This window comes from Mastigoproctus giganteus, chromosome 12 (genome assembly GCF_048544385.1).
Source record: "Mastigoproctus giganteus isolate SK-2022 chromosome 12, ASM4854438v1, whole genome shotgun sequence".
Taxonomy (NCBI): Eukaryota; Metazoa; Arthropoda; class Arachnida; order Uropygi; family Thelyphonidae; genus Mastigoproctus; species Mastigoproctus giganteus.
This window is the reverse complement of record NC_143586.1, coordinates 95,358,419-95,381,095: the sequence shown is the minus strand read 5'-3', so window position 1 is coordinate 95,381,095 and position 22,677 is coordinate 95,358,419. Positions and strand designations below refer to the sequence as shown.

At 37.4% G+C, this 22,677-nt stretch overlaps 1 protein-coding gene across 1 annotated transcript in view; it reads left to right on the top strand.

Moving 5' to 3' along the window:
• LOC150077286 (liprin-alpha-1-like) overlaps positions 1–22,677 on the top strand; it is a 1,048,988-nt gene that overhangs the window by 384,919 nt on the left and 641,392 nt on the right. The window contains exon 4 of the mRNA XM_090386159.1: positions 775–849. Coding sequence (XP_090242285.1) covers positions 775–849 — 75 coding nt within the window. The remainder of the gene's footprint in view (positions 1–774; positions 850–22,677) is intronic.

The window sequence follows — 22,677 nt, the reverse complement described above, 5'->3', positions numbered from 1 at the left end:
GTAATTAAATCAGAATGACTAAATTATTGAATCTTGGTGTGATTGGCAGATTTCTTTTTTTGCAAAATTTGTATTTGAAAAGCAGAACTCAGGGATTGAAAAATTATCTAGCTTTTTGTTCACCATTTAAAAACATATTTATATGTGGAAAGCTTCATTTTGCACATACAACTTAAGTGATCTGTATATTAAATCTGATATACAAAGTGAACTGCCCTGGTGGTGTAACAGCAGTTAGTCCTATTCTGTTTTATTAATTTAATTTAGGTTTGACTTGTAAATATATTTTTATTAGGTGATTAGAAACAAAGAAAATTAAGTTTAAAGTGTGATAGAAAATTTATTCACTCCTGATTTATTCTTCTTGTTCCTTGCATATAATTATATGCAAGGAAGAAGAAAGCATGAAAGCATATATCAGATTTAATTCTGTTACTGTATTTCAAATACAGTAACAGAATTAAATCTGATATACATACTTAAATACATATGTTGTACTTCAATATACTGGTATATGTTAGTGAAAATACTCTTTAGTTTAGTCATTAATGTTAAATCTCAAATTTGCAGTAACTACATTTCCAGACATTTGTATAAACCAACCAGCTGGAACACTGTGTATTGTTAAATCTAAAAATCAGATACTCTCTCATTTGAAAATCAGGATTTGCTCGCTTTAATTATAATTCTTATTGAAAAATGTGAAGATTTTAAATTTATAGAAATGAATTTCTAAATACTTTAATATTTAATGAATTGTATTAATCTTATTAGGTTAGAGAAAGGTTACGGGTTGCATTAGAAAGGGTAGGAACCTTAGAGGAAGAACTTTCCAGGGCAAATGAAGAGGTAAGTAGGAATTGTGTTACATATGTTGAACTGAATAACTGTTATTACCATTATAGAAACTTCCCTTTAAAGAGTCATGGAGCATGAGCAGTAACAGCATAACAATTCTTATATAATTTGATAAAATATTAATCTCAGTACACAGTAGACATCATTTATCTGATGTTGCAAATGATAATAACAGCCAAACAAAAAAAATATTGAACATAATGGACAGTTTGGAAATATTGAACGAGTTTGTCACTCGCAAACCTTTTTTGAATTTATTGGATGATTGTTTTCTATAGCAGCATGTTCGAGAGGCAACCAGGAGTAATATTCTTGATCTGATTGTCAGCAGTGATTATTCATGCATTAAGAATCTGTAGATAAAGGCACCACTAGGTGGCAGTGATCAGTTTACTGATGTGAGATTTACTTAATGATGTAACTACCCTCAGAGGTAAAGGGAAGAAGGGTTTTTGCTTCTTAAAGGTTAAACTAAATTTTCTGTTTATACTCCGGCACAACAACCAAGTCAGTAGAGTTTACAATAAATCGTCAATACAAATATTTATTGTATTTAGTAGTCACGGACTTGAACCCCGGTCCACTCAAGGAACGCGTGTTATGCACTCTCGCTCCTGACCACTGGCTACGTCAGTGGCCAGGCCTGGGCTACGTCAGGCCTGTTACTATGGTGGTCTCAGACAGGTTTTCATTGCTATACAGTGGGACCAACTGATGTCAACAGCAAATTCTAAATGGGAAGTATTCAAGGAATTAATCTTGGTAGCTACTAGGCTTTTCATACCAACTAAGAAATACTGTTCGAAGGTTAGGCCTAAATAGTTGTCGGATGAACTAATGAGACTTGTGGCAGAGAAGAAAAATGCATGGGATACATACAAATTATCAGGTGACACCAATGCCTATGGAAGATATAAGCTGGTCTGCAATCAAGTCATAATGGAGGTTAGGCAAGTGAAAGCAGATTATGAGAAATCTTTGGCAAAGGATGCAAAGAAAAACATCAAATGCTTCTTTGAATCAGATTGGTCTGCTTGATATGGATGGTTTGACTGTTGATGATCCTGCTCAAGGAGCTGACAAACTGAATGAGTGTTTTGCCTCTACATTCATACATAAGTAATTCTGTGGGGAATTGGAGTGGGAAATTTATTAAACTCTAACAGGGAGCTAAATGATTTTTTAATAATTTAGAGCAAAGTGGGGAAGAAATTGTTGAAGATAAACATAAAAAAGGCACAGGGTGGATGGGATCTATCTAGTGGTATTAAAGGAGGCAGCAAAGGGAGTGAGCAAACACTTAGCCATGATTATAAGACATTCCTTGGATTCAGGGGGAGGTGCCCACAGACTGGAGATATGCAAATTTTTCCCCAATTCAGAAAGGGGGATCAAAGGGTGACACAAGTAATTACAGACCTGTTAGTTTAACTTCTGTTCCAGGAAAAATAATGGAGCCACTGGTTAAAGAAGCAGTGCAGAATCATCTAGATGGCAGAGTTATAGTTCAGACACAGCATGAGTTTGTGAAGGGGAGGTGTTGTCTGATCAATTTGATTGGATACTATGATGTAGTCCTAAGATTTAACACAAGGATATAAGAAGATTTAACACAAGGATATAAGAAGATTTAACACAAGAAAAGTAGAACAAGCATTAAGGGAAAACAAAGGACTTAAATCAGCAGCCATGAGCAGTAATATAGAAAGACAAATGATAATGGAACTGAAGAATAGCGACGGTGAAGAATTAGACTAGACAAAGACAGTAGCAAATTTAAAATTGAGAAAGGAGTTCGAGAAGGAGACACAATATCTCCGAAGTTGTTTACTGCTGCCCTTGATTAAGCTTTCAGAAGATTAGACTGGTCGCAGAAAGGAGTCAATGTGAATGGAGAGTACCTAAACCATTTACGATTTCTAGATGACATTGTGATCATAAACAATGATCCCAAAGAATTAGAGGAAAATCTTAATCAGTTATGTAGAGTTAGTAAGAATTTTGGACTAAAGATGAATATGGCTAAAACAAAAGTAATGATGAACAGGTATGCCACAGAAAAGGATATAATGATTGAAGTTGCAATAATTGAAAAGGTGGGGTCATATACTTATCTGGGACAAGTCATTAGCTGGAAGTCAAGAGAAGAATAAATTTTGGATGGACAGCATTCAGGAAATATAGTCACATACTGAGGAGCAATATCCAAATTTGTCTGAAATGTAAAATAATGAACCAATGTATACTCCCACCATGACTTATGGAAGTGAAACTTGGACACTCACCAAAAGAATAGAAGAGAGGCTGAGAACTACGCAGCGAAGAATGGAACGAATTATATTTGGAATCAGACTGTTAGATAAGAAGAGAAGCACACGGATTAGGCAGCATACTCAATTAAAGGACATTCTTATCAAAAACTGAAGAACTAAAATGGTCTTGGGCAGGACACAGCTCAAAGACATGAAGGCAGATGGACTAAGAAAATAACATAATGGAGCTATAAGAAAACCTGGACTACAACGACAGAGATGAACAGATGAAATTCATGAGTTTGTGGGTGGTAAATGGATGGCCATTGCACAGAATAGAAGGAACTGGAAAGTTGCTGGAGAGGCCTTCATCCTGCAATAGATTGAAAATGGCTGATGATATGATGTAGTCAGAAAGGAACAGCATGCTAAAAATAATTTTGATGTTATATACTTAGATTTCAGGAAAGCTTTTGATACTGTTGCATATGGAAGATGACTGCTGTACAAATTTGGGCCTAGATGGCATTAGGACAAGTTGCTGCTATGGATGAAGGGATTGTTGAGTGTGAGAAGACAGAGTGGTAATCAATGGACACTGTCCTTCATGGACTAATGTTATTAGTGGAGTCTGCCAGAGTTCAGTGTTGGTACCATTATTGTTTCTGTATTTATCAGTGATATTGAAGATATAACAGGCTTGTTATACCTTCAGTATATGTCCAAGTTTGGCACAGTTGTTATCACAGTATGCTACTGCAACAAGATGGGCAGAAGGGCTGAGAGGTGACAACTGAAGTTTAACATTGACAAATGCAAAGTACATCATATGGGTAGCAGCAGTAATCCCAGAGTAATTTATCAACTGTGAAGTTAGGTATGAAATTTTCTGAGCAGTGCAGATAGGCTGTCAGAGCCGCTCATGAGGTCTTGTCAATGATATACCTGTATTTTGCTAGTAGGGATAAGGAGGTGATTATCCCTTTATATCATGCAATGGTCAGACCACACCTTGAGTACGGCATACAGGTTTGGAAGCTTAATTTTAGGAAGGATGCTGCTGGAATGAGTAGAGAGAAGGGCAACAAGATTTGTGAAGGGTACAAACACTTACTCTTACCAAGAATGGCTTAAGTTCTGCAAGTTGCAGCATTTGGAGGCTAGGCATCCATGAGGTGGATTGAGATATATAATGCCTTGAATGGTTTGAGCAAGCTCAATGCTGATTGGATTCTTCCTGTTACTCAGATTATGAACCTGAGGGGCCATAAATTCAATTTGAGGAATGAAATTTGTAGAATAGATTTGCATAAATTTGCCTTTAGCGAGCGGGTGGTTTATTGCAGGAACAAACTTCCATCGTTCATTGTGGAAGTTGATAGCTTAAAAAAATTCATGGAAGAACTGGACAAACTTTTGGAGTGAATGGATGGGTGAAATGGGAAAGATTTTTTTTTTTTGGCTGATGCTGTATAAGCTTGCTTCCGTCTATCATATGCCTCTACTAATGCTACTAATCTCAGTACACAGTAGAAATCATTTATCTCATGTTACAATGGTAATAACAACTAAAGAAAAATATTGAACTTATAACCATGATCCCAGAAAATGCCACATCCACTGGTAGCTGCTGTGATCGCTTTTATTGTTAATGATTCAGTTTTTTCATAATTAGCATTAGCATTAGTAGAGGCATATGATGCAAGAAAGCAAGCTTATGCAGCATCAGCCAAAAAAAGGATGGAAGTCTGTTCCAACAACCAACTACCTGCTGGCAAAAGGCAAACTTCCACACATCTATCTTTCCTCAATTTGAATTTATGCCCTCTCAGGTGATTATTCTGAGCAAGAGGGAATATCCCATCAGCATTGAGCATGCTCAAACCATTCAAGGCTTCATACACCTCAATCTGGAGACTAGGTACCTGCGAGGTGCCTAGTCTCCAGACACTGTAATTTGCAAAACTTAAGCCTTTCTTCGTAAGAGCAACCCTTTGTTCCATTCACTAATCTTCTTGTCCTTCTCTGTACTTGTCCCAACAGCTCTATATCTTTCCTAAAATGAGGCCTCCAGACCTGTATACAGTACTCAAGGGGTGGCTTGACCATTGCCTTATATAAGGGGATAATCACCTCCTTTATCCCTGTGAGAAAAATTCCTGTATATCATTGACAAGACACCATGAGCTACTCTTGCAGACTGTCTGCATTGTCAGAAAACTTCATATCTGTCTTCAGTTACCCCCAATTACTTTACGTTCTCTATCACTGTCAGTGTAGTATCACAGAGTTGATACATTACTCTGTGGTTACTACTTCCCATATGTAGTATTTTACATTTGTCAAGGTTAAACTTCATTTGCCACCTCTCAGCCCATCTGCTCAACTTTTCTAGAACCTGTTTGCAGCAGCATAGTGTCATTAGTGTCCTTAACAACCCTTCCAACATTCATATCATCTGCAAACTTGGACATTAAGCTTGGTATACCATCATCAATATCATTTATAAATACAGAAAACAATAATGGACCCAACACTGAACCCTGAGGGACTCCACTGATAACATTAGTCCACGATGAGCAGTATCCATTGATTACCACTCTCTGTCTTCTCCCACTGTACCATCCCTTTATCCATAGCAGCAATTCGCGGCCAATGCCACACTTCTCCAATTTGTTCAACAGTCTTCCATGTGCAACAGTATCAGAAGCCTTTCTAAGATCGAAATAAATGATATCAAAGTTATTCTTTGCATCCAGTTACTTTGTGACCACATCATAGTATCCAATCAAACTGGTCAGGCAAGACTTTTCCTTAACAAAACCATGCCGTGTCCGAGCTATAACTGAAGTCTTGTCTAGATGATCCTGCAGTGCTTCTTTGACCAGTGCCTCCATTAATTTTCCTGGAACAGAAGTTAAACTAACAGGTCTATAATTACCTGTGTCACCCTATGATCCTCCTCTGTGAATTGGGGTCACATTTGCATATCTCCTGTCCATGGTTACCTCCCCTGAGTCCAAAGAAGCTCTCATAATTAAGGCTAAGGGTTTTCTTACTTCCTTTGCTGCTTCCTTTAATATAACTGGATAGATCCCATCCACCTCAGGTGTCTTTTTTATGTTTATCTTCAACAATTTCTCCTCAACTTTCCTCTCAGTTATTACGAAATCATCTAGCTCAGTGCCAGACTTTCACCTCTGGCATTCCCCTCCCTGAATAACTCCTCATGTGTGAATGTAGATGCAAAATACTCATTTAGTTTGTTAGCCACCTGAGATGGTTAATCAACAGTTGAACCATCAATATCCAGTGGACCAATCTGATTCATCCCTTGCCCTCTAGAGTTTACATAGGTAAAGAACTCTTTGCTGTTTTTCTTTGCATCCTTTGCCAAAGATGTCTCATAATCTCCCTTTGCCTGCCTAATCTCCTCTGTGACTTGGTTACAGACCAGCTTATATCATATCTATCATAGGCTCCCATTAATTTATATGTATCCTGTGCATTTTTCTTCTCTGCTATATGTCTCATTAGTTCATCTGACATCCATTTAGGCCTAAACCTTAAACAATATTTCTTAGTTTGTATGTAAAGCCTAGCAGCTTCCAAGATTAATTCTTTGAATGTCTTCAATTTTGAATTTGCTGTTGGTGACATCATCAGTTGGTCCCACCGTATAGAATTTAACTACTGTCTCAGACCATCATAGTTGTCTTTACAAAAGCAAAAACCCTTCCGTTTACCCCTGATGGTAGTTACCTCTTTGAGTAAATCCCACTTCAGCACACTGTGATCACAGCCACCTAGTGTTTCCTTTATCTGCAGATTCTTAATGCATGAAGAATCACTACTGATAATCAGATCAAGAGTATTACTCCCTCTAGTTGCCTGCCGTACCTGCTGATGTAGAAAATAATCATCCAATAAATCCACAAAAGCCTTGCTAGTGTGTGAGTGACGAACCCACAAATTCCAGTCAATATCCGGGAAATTAAAATCCCCCATTGTAAAACTCTCTGATTTACTGGCTCACTCTATTTCCCTGTACAGTTTTTTATTATACTTATCAGAGTCATTAGGCCTATAACATACTCCTACTCTCAATTTTGATTTTCCATTGCTTATGTCATACTAAACTGACTCGACACTGCACCGTCCAGCGATGTTGACTGGCTGCACTTCCTTGGATTTTATGTGTTTCTTAACTAATAGCATATAGCCGACCGGGCTAGCCGAGTGGGTAAAGTACCTGCCCGGCAACCCAAAGGTCGCGGGTTCGATTCCCGCCTCGGGCTTGGATCAAAGTACTGCAAAAACCTTGGGAGGTGCAATATGGCCACAGAAGCCGATGCGCCAACAACTACCAAATCAAAATCAAAACTAATAGCATAACCCCTGCTCCCTTCCTATCTTGTCTATCGTTCCTGTACACATCGTACTCCCCAAATTTCAGTTCTGCATTCCTTATATCTGTCTTACTCCATGTCTCTGATATCCCAACAATATCTGCCTTTGATGTTTTGAGCAGTACCTCAAATTCACAAATTTATTTTCCAAACTGCTAGCATTGGTGTACTCTAGGGCTTGCATAAAACCGAGAAATTTCAAAACCGAGTTTAACCGAAGTTTACTCATAAAACCGGTTTTAAAACCGATTTTCTCAGACTTAGAGAAAATAATTAAAAGCTTATAACACAGGTATTTATTTTATCTTGGGTAGATTTTACAAATCATAATCAAATCTTTTAAACAAAATCTATCACCTCATAAAGTAAAAAAAAATAAAAATAAATTAAAATGCTCCAAAAAAGTAACTAGCTTGAGATTAAACAAAATTACAAATTGTATTCAAATCCTTTGAATAAAAACTATCTTTCGTATAGTAAACAAAAAAATAATAAGCCCTATAATAATAATAATAAATAAATAAAAATAATGCGAAAAAAAAACAGCTTAAAGTATTTGTAAAATACTTTACAAATAGTAAAGTATTTAAAAATAAATACTTTACTATTTATTACTCAGCTTTTTTCTGAAAATGATCCTTAAAAAAAAAACAGTATATTAATCATTTTTCCTGATAGACTTGACCTTATTTTTGTGTTAAAGAGACCAGTGATCGAAAACACTCTCTCAGATTGGACACTTGTTGGTTTAATGGTCAGTAGTGCTCTATAAACTTTCTCCAGCTTTTCACTTCTACTGCTAGTTGCCTCCAAAATTTTAAATTCTTTGCTGATTTCCAATTCACTCAGATATTTTGAAGGCTCTTCTGTTAATCTCTTTATTACACTATCATACTCTCCCATGAGTGTATCTCCAACATCGGAACTAGATGAGTCTTTGTTTTCTTCTAAAAGAACAGTTCGTTTATTTTCAGTTTCTTCATTCAACGCTAAGACTCCTTCGGAATGTTTTGCAAATAATCTCTGATAAATCTCTTCAGCATGCTTTTTCAAAACTTGCTTATTTGGAAAATCAAAAGTTCTTGAACCTGAATCTTCTTTCCTAAACTTTTTGGGGTTGTGTAGATAGCTCAGCAAAGCCACAGTTGGGCTTCATTTCGTCTTGCATTGTAACGCTGCAAAAGGCTTTGGTGAAACTTTAAAGCAAATGGGTTTTCTGCTGTATCAAGCTTAGCCAGCAGAAATTCTATTGAAGACTCTGCTTTAAGTAAGTCTGTATCTTCTGAGGTTATAGCCTTCAGAATCATTTCAACTGGTGTCACAAAGTTTCACATAGCAATTCAAGTGTTTTATAGTCATCGTCAGACAGCTTTAGTTGATAGTACTGCACATAGAGCATTTGGAATGCAATTTTTCAATTTCAAAAATCTCTCAATCATATAGAATGTGCTATCCCATCTAGTCTTGCAATCTAATATAAGTTTATATTCTTTCTTATTAAATTTTGCTTTAACAAAATTTTGTAATATGTCATTTTTGGTAGGCGATTTTCGAAAAAGCTTGCAACTTTTTCCGACTATGTTAATAGTTTGTGCAATATTGGCCATTGGATTGAATAAATAAATGAGCTCATCGGTAAAGTCGGTTTGATAAAGCATGCCTTGCTGTCTTTCTTGAACTTCTTCACCATCACTACTTTCTTCATTATTTTCATTTTCTTCATTGTCTTTGGGAGACTCAGAGACTGTGGCACCACAATTGATTGCTTTTTCATAAAGTACATCTATAACTGACAGATGTATACAATGGGCTATACATTGTTGATGATTAGGCGTAATTTACTTGCCAAACTTAATCATCATTGCTGCTCCATCGGTGGTGCAGGCAACAATATCCTCATCCAAATTCAAACCAAATTCCTTCAAGTGTCCATTCACAATTTGCTCAGTTCTTCTGCTATCAAGTGAACCATTAATCTCAATAAGACCTAACGACCAATGATTGTCTTTTGAATGCACATTTATATTCATATACCTTTTATTTTGTATAGACGTATATTCGTCTAGAGTCAATGAATACCGTGCACCCAAAACCAATGAATTTTTGAAATGCTGAATGAGTTCTTCTTTCTTAGTTTTATAATAATTCAGAACCATATTTTTAATGCCATTCACTGAGACTGGTGGAAATTTATCATATTTATTTCTCTGAAGGTGAAGGCTTGATTGTATAAACTCACTCTTGGCAATTGAATTAAAAGAAAATCCATCTAAAGCAACTAATTTTGAAATCTCTTCTTCCATAGATTTTTTAACGATAAAGTTTTTTTAATGTTCTTACCATTTTTACGGGAGGTTCACTGTTATCTTGTTTAATGTCAATCTGATGCATTTTCTTTAAATGCAACATCAAAGATGATGTAGATCCTCCAGACGACTTCATTATCTTCTAACATTTCGAACATTGTGCTTCATCTTTGCTTTTTCGAGCAAAATAATTCCATACATTTGATTTCATCTTAGACATATTAAGAGTAATAAATATTAATTAGTATGAATTTATATCACCGACAATTTTAAATAAAAATATTGAAGATAACACAATACTATGAGTCACTCCCGCAAGCACTGAATGAAGGTCTAAACGAGGCAAGTTTCAAAATTTTCACGAGAGAAATTTTTTTTATTTATTTACTCGCAATTTTTTTTCCCCAATTAAATCTATTGTATTTTCAAAATTACATAAAAGCTAAATTTGGTGAAGCTGCTTTTTGGAGAACATTTGATCGCAAATTTAATAGGAATAAAGAAGAAATAACTTTCTACGATTGAAATTTGATGCAATATTCATCAAATCTGTTTCTACTGGATTTCTACTAACCATCAATAAGGCGCGTTCCATAACTTGCCTGGCGAACAAGATAGATGGAACGGAGAAATGTTGAGCATTTTCTTTTACGCTATCGGTCCGACTCAGTCGTAAATGAGTACACCTGCATCGTGCCATGATACAGGTGGGAAGATAAAAGGTACCGCTCCTAGATTTAGGCCACTTGCCCATGAGATTCGTACCTAAACATAAAATAAAATAAAAAACATGTTTAAAACATAAAGCAGTTGAACGATCCAGACAAACGAACAAACAAAAGAAAATGTGCGTAACAAAAAACTATATTCGAGGGCTAACTAAAAAAATATTCGAATCCGGTTTTAGAAGCTCGGTTTCGGTTTTAACAACTCAATATGAAAACCGGGTTTAACCGGTTTATAAAACCGGTTTGCAAGCCCTAGTGTACATGCAAGTATACATGCACCTGTTCTTTTTCTTAGCTACCCTAACACAACCCATGTGTATTTTCTTGTACCGCAATGACTCCCAGCAGTCTCTGAAATACCCTGCATCTTGTTTTCCAGGCTGTGCGCATTCCAATGGAAGCAGTGCATGAATCACTTTTACTTCTGCCAATGGCTACTGTTAATCTATAAGTCCTTCTATCCTCTCACGCTAGCAGTTTTCCGACCCACCTAACACTACCTTGATAGCATCAGCAGATATTCTTGCAGCCTTTCTATTTAAGTGTATCCCATCCCTGTAGAAGCAGTCTCTTCCGTTAACAAGTAGTTTGTTAACAAGAATTAATAGTATTTTTTGATTATTTTGGCAGGGGAGAAAAGGAGTAGGTTAATTAACTTTTTCTAGAGTATATATACATTTTTTTATGTGTGGAGCCTGTACGTGGATGTCATATTGGTTAACGAATGCTGAAATTCTATGGAACTCAAATCCATAAGTTTATGAAATTGAATCAAGGAACTTGGAGCCTCAGTGTTTTGGCCTGGCCTCTTGCAGCTTTCAGTGTTCATTAATGGTATTGAGGAAGACATATCATATTTAAATATATAAATTTTCTGATGGTGCAGTGGTTGGTAGAGTGGTTAATGACAGCAATCGAGGTATTCTACTATTCCTGTAAGACCTCAATAAATTAGATACCTCTGCTAAAAAGTTGCAGTGAAAGTTTAATATTGATAAATGAAAGGCACTGGGTTTGAGTAGCATTAGTAGAGGCATATGATGCAAGAAAGCAAGCTTATATAGCATCTGCCAAAAAAAAAAAAAAAAAAAAAAAACACACACTTACCATTTCTCCCATCTATTTGCTCCATAAGTTTGTCCAGTTATTCCTGGAATTTATTTAAGCTATCAACCTCCAATACAAATGCAAGTTTGTTCCAGCAATCAACTACCCACCGGTTAAGGGCAAATTTCTGCACATCTATTCTACAACTGTCTTTCCCCAATTTGAATTTATGATCCTTCAGCTATATAATCTGAGCAATAGGAAGAATCCCATTAGCATTCGGCTTGTTCAAATCATTCAAGGCCTTATACACTTTAATTAGATCATCCACAGGTGCCTAGTCTCCAGATGCTACAATTTGCAGAACGTAACCTTATCTTGCTAAGGACAACCCTTTGTCCCCCTCACCAATCTTGTTGCCCTTCACTGTACTCATTCCATCAGCTCTGCATCCTTTCTAAAATGTGTCCTCCAGACAGGTATGCGGCACTCAAGCAAAATTACTGTAGCCATTGACAAGACCCTATGATCTGCTCTGGCTGCCTGTCTGCACTGCTCAGAAAACTTTATATATGAGTGCACAGTTATCTCCAGGTCTTTTTTCTTTCTCCACAACTCTGAGTGTAGTACCGCACAGTTGGTACGTTATTCTGGGGTACTTTGCATTTGTAAATATTAAACTTCAGTTTCCACTTCTCTGCCCAGGTTGTCTACATTCTGTTGCCATAGCAGACTGTCGTTACTGTTATTAACAACCCTGCAAACCTTGGCATCATCTGCAAACTTAGACATTAGGCCTGTCATACTTTCATCAATATTATTGATAAATATAGAAAACAACAATGGTCTAAACACCTAACCCTCGCGTACTCCTCTTATAACATTAATCCACAAAGGGCATTGTCCATTTATTACACTGGTCTTGGCGCATATTGACAGATGCTCTGCAGGTCTTGGTGGGGCAATTTCTGGCTGATTTCAGACCACCTTGTCGGCGTTACTATACTGTACTAGAAAGAACATCAGGAAAACTGTGTTGGGAGTTTCCTCTTGCCCAGATCTAAATAGAATATACTCAAGATCTGATTATAAAGAAGAGAAGGCAAGAATTAAAAATGAACTGATGGCTGTATGGCAACAGAGGTGGGACACGAGTGAAAAAGGACGTGTCACCCATATGTATTTACCGAGAGTTGACATATTAAATGTGCGGGCAAATCCTTGACAGCAATTTGGACTACATGCCACTTTTCTTATTACTGGACATGGATTGGCAAAAAGACTCCATGAGTTGGGACTTGTGGAAAATGATTTATGTTCTTGTGGGTTACAAGAAACTAGTGTCCATATTATGCTCCATTGTGATCAATATGTTGATCTGAGACATGAATTGGAGATAAGTCTAGGTAAACTTGCACAACAAGATCTTTGGATCATGTCCATGGATAGGGCTCTCCTATGGTATTTTAATAAGTTTGTGAGTCTAGTTTTTAAATGGAGAGCAAGGCTAGATAGTAGTTCCCGCCTCTTCGTGGCTGGGGACAGTAACACAGCCAATTACGATATGTATGACGACGATAGCTAACACTATATCCTTCTTGGCTGCGGCTAAGAGGATTAGTGCTCTCCTAAGATGTGTTGATGTTGAATTTTAAATAGTATTTTTTATTATTATAATATATTTTTAAGAACAGCTTAAGATAATATCACTGAAGAAGCATAATCCACATATAAGCCTAGGCTTAGGAGGTGGACTTGCTGAAGATGAGTTGAATGAATGAATGTCTTCTCGCAGTCAACTAGGGTGAAGGCCCTTGGGGTAGATTTGCACTTTTCTTCTCTTGTACTGCTCTTCGTGGACTCTGTTATTAGTGGAGTTCCCCAGGGTTCAGTGCTGGGCCCATTGTGGTTTTGTGTATTCATCAATGATATTGATGAAGGTATATCAGGCTTTATGTCCAAGTTTGCAGATGATACAAAGGTTGGCAGGTTGTTAACGACAGTATTCTACTGCAACGGGATCTAGATAAGTTTAGCAAATGGGCAGCAAATAAAGTTTAACCTTGGCAAATACAACATTCTGCATACAATTAGCAGTAACCCAAGCGAAATGTACTAACTGTGTGGTACTACACTCAGGAAGTTTTTTTTTACCTTTTTACTACACTCAGGAAAGTGGAGAGTGAAAAAGTCTTGGAGGTAATTGTGCAGTCAGATATGAAGTTCATTGAGCAGTGATTACCACTTTCTGTTACCATTGATTACCAATCTCTGTCTTCTCACAGTCAACTTGGTTGAAGGCCCCGTGGGGTAGATGGGATGCCAGAGCAGGTTATGGAGTCTTTTCAATGATATATAGGAATTTTGTAAGTAGGGACAAGGAGGTGATTGTCCCATTGTACAAGGAAATGGTCAGGCCACACCTAGAGTGCTGTGTACAGGTCTGGAGGCCTCATTTTAGGAAGACTGTAGTGTTGCTAGAATGCATATAAAGGGCAACAAGATTGGTGAGGAGAACAAAGGGGTGCTCTTACCAAGAAAGGCTTAAGTTCCACAAATTGCAGTATTTGGAGACCAGACACTAGAAAGGTGATCTAATTGAGGTGTTTAAGGCCTTGAACTGGTTGAGTATGCTCAGTGCTGATGGGATTAGCATTAGCATTAACATTAGTAGAGGCATTTGATGCAAGAAAGCAAGCTTATGCAGCATCAGCCAAAAAAAAAAAAAAAAAAAAAAAGTAACATAAATAAATAAAAATAACCACTTCCACTTCACCCCTCTGTTCGTTCGAAATACCTGTCCAGCTGAGCCTTAAACTTATTTAGGCTATCAACTTCCACGACAAGGGATGGAAGTCTGTTCCACCCACCAACCACCCGCTGGCTAAAGGCAAATTTCCGCACATCTATCCTACATCTGTCTTTCCTCAATTTGAATTTATGCCCTCTCAGGTGATTTTTCTGAGCTAGAGGAAGAATCCCATCAGCATTGAGCATGCTCAAACCATTCAAGGCTTTGTACACCTCTATCAGATCACCCCGCTGGTGCCTAGTTTCCAGACACTGTAATTTGCAAAACTTAAGCCTTTCTTCGTAAGAGAACCCCTTTGTCCCATTCACCAATCTAGTTGCCCTTCTCTGTACTCGTTCCAGCAGCTCTACATCCTTCCTGAAATGAGGCCTCCAGGCCTGTATACAGTACTCTAGGTGTGGCCTGACCATTGCCTTATACAAGGGAATAATCACCTCCTTATCCCTGCTAGAAAAATTCCTATATATCATTGACAATACACCATGAGCTACTCTTGCAGCTCGTCTGCACTGCTCAGAGAACTTCATATCTGCCTGCACCACCACCCCCAGGTCCCTTTCATTCTCTACCACTGTCAGTGTAGTACCACAGAGTTGATATGTTGCTCTGGGGTTGCTGTTTCCCATAGGTAGTACTTTACATTTGTCAATGAGAAACTTCATTTGCCACCTCGAAGCCCATCTGCTCAACCTTTCCAAATCCTGTTGCAGCAGCATAGTGTCAGTAGTGTCCTTGACAACCCTGCCAACCTTCGTATCGTCTGCAAACTTGGACATTAAGCCTGATATACCATCATCAATATCATTTATAAATACAGAAAACAATAAAGGCCCCAATACTGAACCCTGAGGGACTCCACTAATAACATTAGTCCACGATGAGCAGTGTCCATTGATTACCACTCTCTGTCTTCTCCCCCTCAACCACCCCTTTATCCATAGCAGCAACTTGCCTCCAATGCCACACTGCTCCAATTTGTGCAGCAGTCTTCCATGTGCAACAGTATCAAAAGCCTTTCTAAGATCCAAGTATATAATATCAAAGTTATTCCCTGCATCCAGTTCTTTTGTGACTGCATCATAGTATCCAATCAAATTGGTCAGGCAAGACTTCCCCTTAACAAAACCATGCTGTGTCCTAGCTATAACTGAAGTCTTGTCTAGATGATCCTGCAGTGCTTCTTTCACCAGTGCCTCCATTAATTTTCCGGGAACAGAAGTTAAACTCACAGGTCTATAATTACTTGTGTCAGCCTTTGATCCCCCTTTGTGAATTGGGGTCACATTTGCACATCAGTCAATGGGTACCTCCCCTGAGTCCAAGGAAGCTCTCATAATTATGGCTAAGGGTTTGCTTACCTCCTTTGCTGCCTCCTTTAATATAACTGGATAGATCCCATCCACCCCAGGTGCCTTTCTTGTGTTTATCTTCAACAATTTCTCCTCCACTTTGCTCTCAGTTATTACAAGATTCTCTAGCTTACTGCTAGAGTTGAATACACCTCTGGCATTCCCCTCGCTGAATAACTCCTCATGTGTGAATGTCGATGCAAAATATTCATTTAGTTTGTTAGCTACCCGAGCAGGGTCATCAACAGTTGACCCATCGATCTCAAGTGGACCAATCTGATTCATCCCCTTCCTTCTAGAGTTTACATAAGTAAAGAACTCTTTGCTGTTTTTCTTCGCATCCCTTGCCAAGGATCTCTCGTAATCTGCCTTCGCCTGCCTAACCTCCTTTGTAACTTGGTTACAGATCAACTTGTATCTATCATAGGCGTCCGTGTCACGTGTTAATTTGTATGTATCCCATGCATTTTTCTTCTCTGCCATATGCCTCATTAGTTCATCTGACAACCATTTAGGCCTAAACCTTGAACAATATTTCTTAGTTGGTATGTAAAGCCTAGTAGCTTCCACGATAAGTTCTTTGAATGCTTCCCATTTTGAATTTGCTGTTGGCAATATCATCAGTTGATCCCACTGTATAGAATTTAAATACTGTCTCAGTCCATTGTAGTCGCCTTTACGAAAGCAATACCCCTTCCCTTTACCCCTAATGGTAGTTACCTCTTTGAGTAACTCCCACTTCAGCACACTGTGATCACTGCCACCAAGTGGTTCATTTATCTGCAGATTCTTAATGCATGAAGAATCACTACTGATAATCAAATCAAGAGTATTACTCCCTCTAGTTGCCTCCCGAACATGCTGATGTAGAAAACAATCATCCAATAAATCCACAAAAGCCTTGCTACTGTGTGAGTGACCAGCCCCCAAATTCCAGTCAATATCTGGGAAATTAAAATCCCCCATTATAAGACTCTCTGATTTACTGGCCCACTCTATTTCTCCGAACAGTTTCTTATTATACTCATCAGAGTCATTAGGCCTATAGCACACTCCTACTCTCAATTTTGATCTCCCAATGCTTATGTCACACCAAACTGACTCGACACTGCACTGTCCAGCGATGTCGACTGGCTTCACTTCCTTGGATTTTATGTGTTTTTTAACTAATAGCATAACCCCTCCTCCCTTCCTATCCTGTCTATCCTTTCTGTAGACATTGTACTCCCCAAATTCCAGTTCTGCATTTCTTATATCTGTGTGACACCACGTCTCTGAAATCCCCACAATATCTGCCTTTGATGTTTTGAGCAATACCTCAAATTCATCAAATTTATTTACTAAACTCCTAGCATTGGTGTACACACAAGTATACATGCACCTGTTCTTTTTCTTAGCTACCCTAACACAACCCATGTGTTTACTTGTACCCCAATGATTCCCAGCAGTCTCTGAAATATCCTGCATCTTATTTTCCAGGCTGCGGCTCATTCCAATAGAAGCAGTGCAAGAATCACTTTCACCTCTGCCAGTGGCTACTGTTAATCTATTAGTCCTTGTATCCACCCAATCTAGCAGTTTTCCGACCCACCTAACATTGCCTCGATAGCATCAGCAAACATTCTTGCACCCTTTCTATTTAAGTGTATCCCATCCCTGTAGAAGCAGTCTCTCCTGTTAACAAGTACAGACCAGGCTGTACTTGTTAACAAGTACAGACCAGGCTGAAAAAAATTCTACCCCTTGAGCCCTGCACAATCTTTCCAGGGCCGAATTGATTGACAGGGCTCTCATCATATACTCCCTCCTATCGTGTCTGGGCAGAATTGCAGACACTTTCAATTTCAACCCTAATTCACGGCTTTTTTTCATCAGTGACCTGTGCTTGTCAAGTAATTCCGCCGGTCTCCTACTCTTAATGTCATTAGTGCCAACGTGTACAACTATATCACCTTTTGTGCCCTTAAAAGATGATATCCGCTCTACAACGTCATCAACTTTTGCCCCTGGCAGACATCTTCCTCTTGCTCAGATTGCAAACCTCAGGGGGCATAGATACAAATTGTGGAAAGGCAGTTGTAGAATAGATGTGCAGAAATTTGCCTTTAGCCTGCGGGTTAGTTATCTTGTTGTGGAAGTTGATAGCTTAAATAAATTTAGGCATTTGAAGTGAATGGATGGATGAAAAACAAGGGGGTTTTTTTGGCTTATGCTGCATAAGCTTGCTTTCTTGCATTGTATGCCTCAATTAATGCTAACACTAATGCTGATTATCCCCTTATCCCTTGCAGAAATTTTACCGTAATGCCTTACTACTGCTCCAATCTGTACACCAGTCTTCCGTATGCAGCAGTATCAAAAGCTTTTCTGAAATCCAAGTATATCATATCAAAATTATTTTTTGCATTCAGTTCCTTTGTGACAACATTGTAGTATCCAATCAAATTGGTCAGGCAAGGCTTCCCATTTTAACAAACCCATGTTGTGTCTGAACTATAACTGCAGTCTTGTCTGTGGGAACCTCCTTTAATATAACTGGATAGATCTCATCCATCCCAGGCACGTTTCTTGTGTTTAACTTCAACAATTTCTCCTCCAAGTTGCCCACAGTCATTACAAAATCATTTATTTACCTCCTAAAATTTGATAAACTTCTGGTCTCAACTTCCATACAGAATTCCTCATATGTGAATGTAGATGCAAAATACTCATTCAGTTTGTCAGCTACCCAAATAGGATCATCTACAACAGTCGACCCATTGATATCAAGTGGACCAAACTGATTAATACCCTTCTTTCTAGAGCCTTCACATAAGTAGACAAGTCTATGCCATTTTTCGTAGCATCCTTTGCCAAGGATTTCTTGTAATCTTCCTTAAATTACATCTTTAAGTAAATTCCACATCCGTATACTTCGACCACCACCACCTAGTGGTTCCTTTATTTGCAGATTCTTAATGCATGAATAATCACTACTGATAATTAGATCAAGGGTATTACTTCCTCTGGTTGCCTCTTGAATATGCTGCTATAGAAAACAATCATCCAGTAAATTCACAAAAGTCTTGCTAGTGCTCATAGCAAGTGTATCACAGAATCTGTATATTTTCCACTGTATATTACAAATAGCTTTGAATACTGTCAACTTTTCAAAAATATCTATTTCTGAATTAGAATTTGTGTAATTAATATTATTATTAGTAATACAGGTGACCCCCGCTTAACGCTGATCATTCGTTCCGGAAAAACAGAGCGCTAAGTGAATCCGCGCTAAGCGAGCCCCGCTTTCCCATAAGGTAACATATGTATTTATGAGCTGCGGTCGGTGCCATAGGATATTTCCTAATGAATAATAAACAGTAATGAAAAGATGCACAAATGTCGGTCAAAATATTTAATATTCAGATATTTGCACATATAAAATATTCTGCATTACATACGTATAATTATGTGGTAACTACTTGCGTATCAAGAGTAAACTTAAAATTCCAATTAAAATAATGAATTTAATTGATTTCATTTAATTGATGAATTTAATCATGAAAAATGTGTGGATTTTGAGATGAACTTTGGCCCTCTTCCAAATAAACTAAAAGGGGTATTAATTTTAAATTCCCCGCAGCGTTACCACCCAACAATAAAGTCAACCGATCCTTTGCCGCTTTGAAACCTGGCATGTTTTTTTCTTCTTTCAATATGAAACTTCATTTAGGCATTCGTTTCCACAAAAGTCCTGCTTCATCTATGTTAAAAACTTGTTGAGAAGTATAACACACAATACCCCTCTTCAATAATTTTAACAAGTTCTTTTTTGAAAGTTTCGGCTCCTTGATCTGCACTAGCGACTTCTCCCTGGATTTTAAATCTATTCTACCAGCCCTTACCAGTTTTAAATGGTTCCACATTTTTTTTTTTTTTTTAGGCGAGTTTTCTTCAGATCATCATATTGGCTAATCTCTCTCTCTCTCTCTCTCTCTCTCTCTCTCTCTCTCTCTTTTTAATATTTAACTTAACTGAATTCTGCATTGGAATATTATCTTCAATAAAATTAAAGTCTTTCCATTTCAATCCTAATAGCCGGCCTAGTCCTGTTGCTTGCAGTGGAACAGCTATCTTTCCCGCTGCTAAAATTAATTCTTTATTTTTTTATAATTGTTCTTACAGTTAAAGTGGCAAGTCCTAAATTATGGCACACATCCGCTTGTCTTGGACCTGAATCGATTCGCTTCAAAACGTCTAATTTAATTTTCAAATTCACTCTTTTTCTTACATTTATAGTCTTCGTACTGCGCCCAGACGTTGTTGCTTTTTCATTCCTATCGGTCATTATTAGCTATTCGAAAATGTAACTGCGTTGGTTGAATTAATTATGATACAATGTTCAAGTAAACTTTCCGTTATGCACGATGTCTAATACTCCACTGAGTGATGACTAGACTTCGGTAAATGCATATAACGCAAATATTACAAGCAATATATTTGATCATTTTTTAAAATGTTGATCTCGGAACTACGTAACAAGTCACTGTACTGCAATTAAATTAGCGTGCGAGAAAATTTCACTGAGCGTGGGAAAATTTCTCAAGTCGGCGTGGGAAACGTTTTAATGCTGTTTTGCTATTCATTTTCAAGCTATCGACTCCATCAAATGAAACGATTTCGTTAAATATGTCAAAAATGTAATCTGTAAAAGAGCGTTATAGTGATCTGTGACAGCGTTATAGTCAGATACGGGTTATAATATAAGAACAGCGTTATAGCGAATCAGCGTAAAGCGAACCGCGTTATAACGGGGGCCTGCTGTAGTAGTAATGATAATAATGGTAGTAGTGGCAAATGATGCAAAAAACAGCTTATACAGCATTAGTCAAAAAAAAAAAAAAAAATCTGTGGTAGACAAGTCCATTTCAGAATCTGGCATACTTCTGGGTAACATTAAAATTGCTGCCTTGCATATGCATTATATTTGAAGAATACCAATTATTAACATTTACCAGTGCACTTCCAAAATATCCTTAAATATGATCAACTTTTACAAAATATTTATTTCTGACTTTAGAAATTGAATATTTATTATCATCATTATTATTAGTTGTAGTAGTAGTAGTAATAATAATAATAATAGTGGTAACAGTAGTGGCGAATGATTCAAGAAAGTAAGCTTATACAGCATTAGCCAAAAAAAAAAAGAGCCAATGTTTCCCATTTCAACTGACCATCCCCTCTAACAGTTTATCTAGCACTTCCTTCAATTTATTTAAACTGCTGACCTCTACAATACCAGATGGGAGTTTTTCCAACATCAACCACCCTCACTCTAGATATAGGCAAATTTCTGCATAGCCAACCTTCAACCATTCTTCCGGAGTTTGAATTTGTGCCCCCTCATATGCATAGTCTGAGCAATAGGAAAGGTTTCATCAGCATTGAGTTTACTCAATATTTTCAGAGCCTTAAACACCTCAGTCACATCTGCTCATAGCAATCTCATCTGCAGATGTAATTTTCAGAACCGAAGCCTTTCCTGGTTATAAGTACCCTTTGCTTCCCTCACCAACAGTGTTGCTCTTTTCTGCACCCATTCCTACAGATCCACATCTTTCCTAAATGAAGTTTCCAGATCTGTGTGCAGTATTCACGATGCGGTCTGGCCATTGCATTATATCCAATGGTATAATCACCTTATCCCTGCTGGCAAAATTCCTGTATATAATTGACAAAACCCCGTGAGCTGCCCTGGCAGCCTAGTTACACTGCTCAGAGAATTTATATCTGACTGCACAATTACCCTCTCAGGTTTTTTCATTCTCCCCTGCCCTCAGTGTGCTACCATAGCTGATACATTAATCTGGGATTACTGCTCCCCATATTAAGTACCTTGCATTTGTGTGTATATTAAACTTCAATTGCCACTTCTCGACCCATCTGTCTAATTTGTCTAAATCTTTTTGCAGTAGCATACCCTGATTATTATAATTAACTACCATGCCAACCTTTGTGTCATTTGCAAACTTACATTGTCTGATGTGCCTTCATCAATATCTTTAATAAATATTGAAATCAACAATGGGCCCAACACTGAACCATGGATGTGTGCAAATGAAAAATTAATTTGAGAAGATATACAAATAATATTTATTTTAAAAATAGGTCATTGTTGCTCTAGAAACACTAGTATAATGCAGAACTGGTCCGGTATTAGGGTTTAAAACTACATATAGCTTTTTGTTATATGCTTAATTATGAGTTTTTCTTTCTTAACTAACTTCCTTAACTTGGCTGTTCAGTTAGATTTGATACATTATTGACCAGGCTTCATAAGTTCGGTAATGGTGGCCTGATGAGAGACCAGTAAGTTTGCAAGTGCTGCAGCAGTAGTACCTCGAACATTAAATAAATAGGCGATTATCTCCCTTTTGCTGGTACATTGAAATGTAAGTAGTGAGATAATTTACAAATTATTTCAGTTGCATTAAACAAAATTACTAGCATTAAAAAAAATCTACACAACCTTTTACCATCTTGTATATTTATTTTATTTGTTTCTTCAGCTTGAAGTATGAAATCTCAAAAGCATGAATTTGGTAAATCTAAAATGGGAAAAACTAGAGAAGTTTTACTTATTTATTTTTGCAATTGTTGCATAATTTGATAGGTCTCATTGAAAATACTATTAACATCTGTATTTTTTTTTATAACACAGCAGTTCACAGTGTAACTGAATCTGCTAAAATAACAAACAGTATTTGTCAGGAACATATGCTGTTAACTTTATTTAGCTGATTTAGTCTAGATAGAAGTGATAAAAATAAAGATTTTGGCATGCCTCTTTTGCTCTGCAGCTAAAAGATGATTGTGTTGTGTCTTTCAAATCGAACCTAAATGAAGTAACACTCCTCTTATGATACTAGTGACA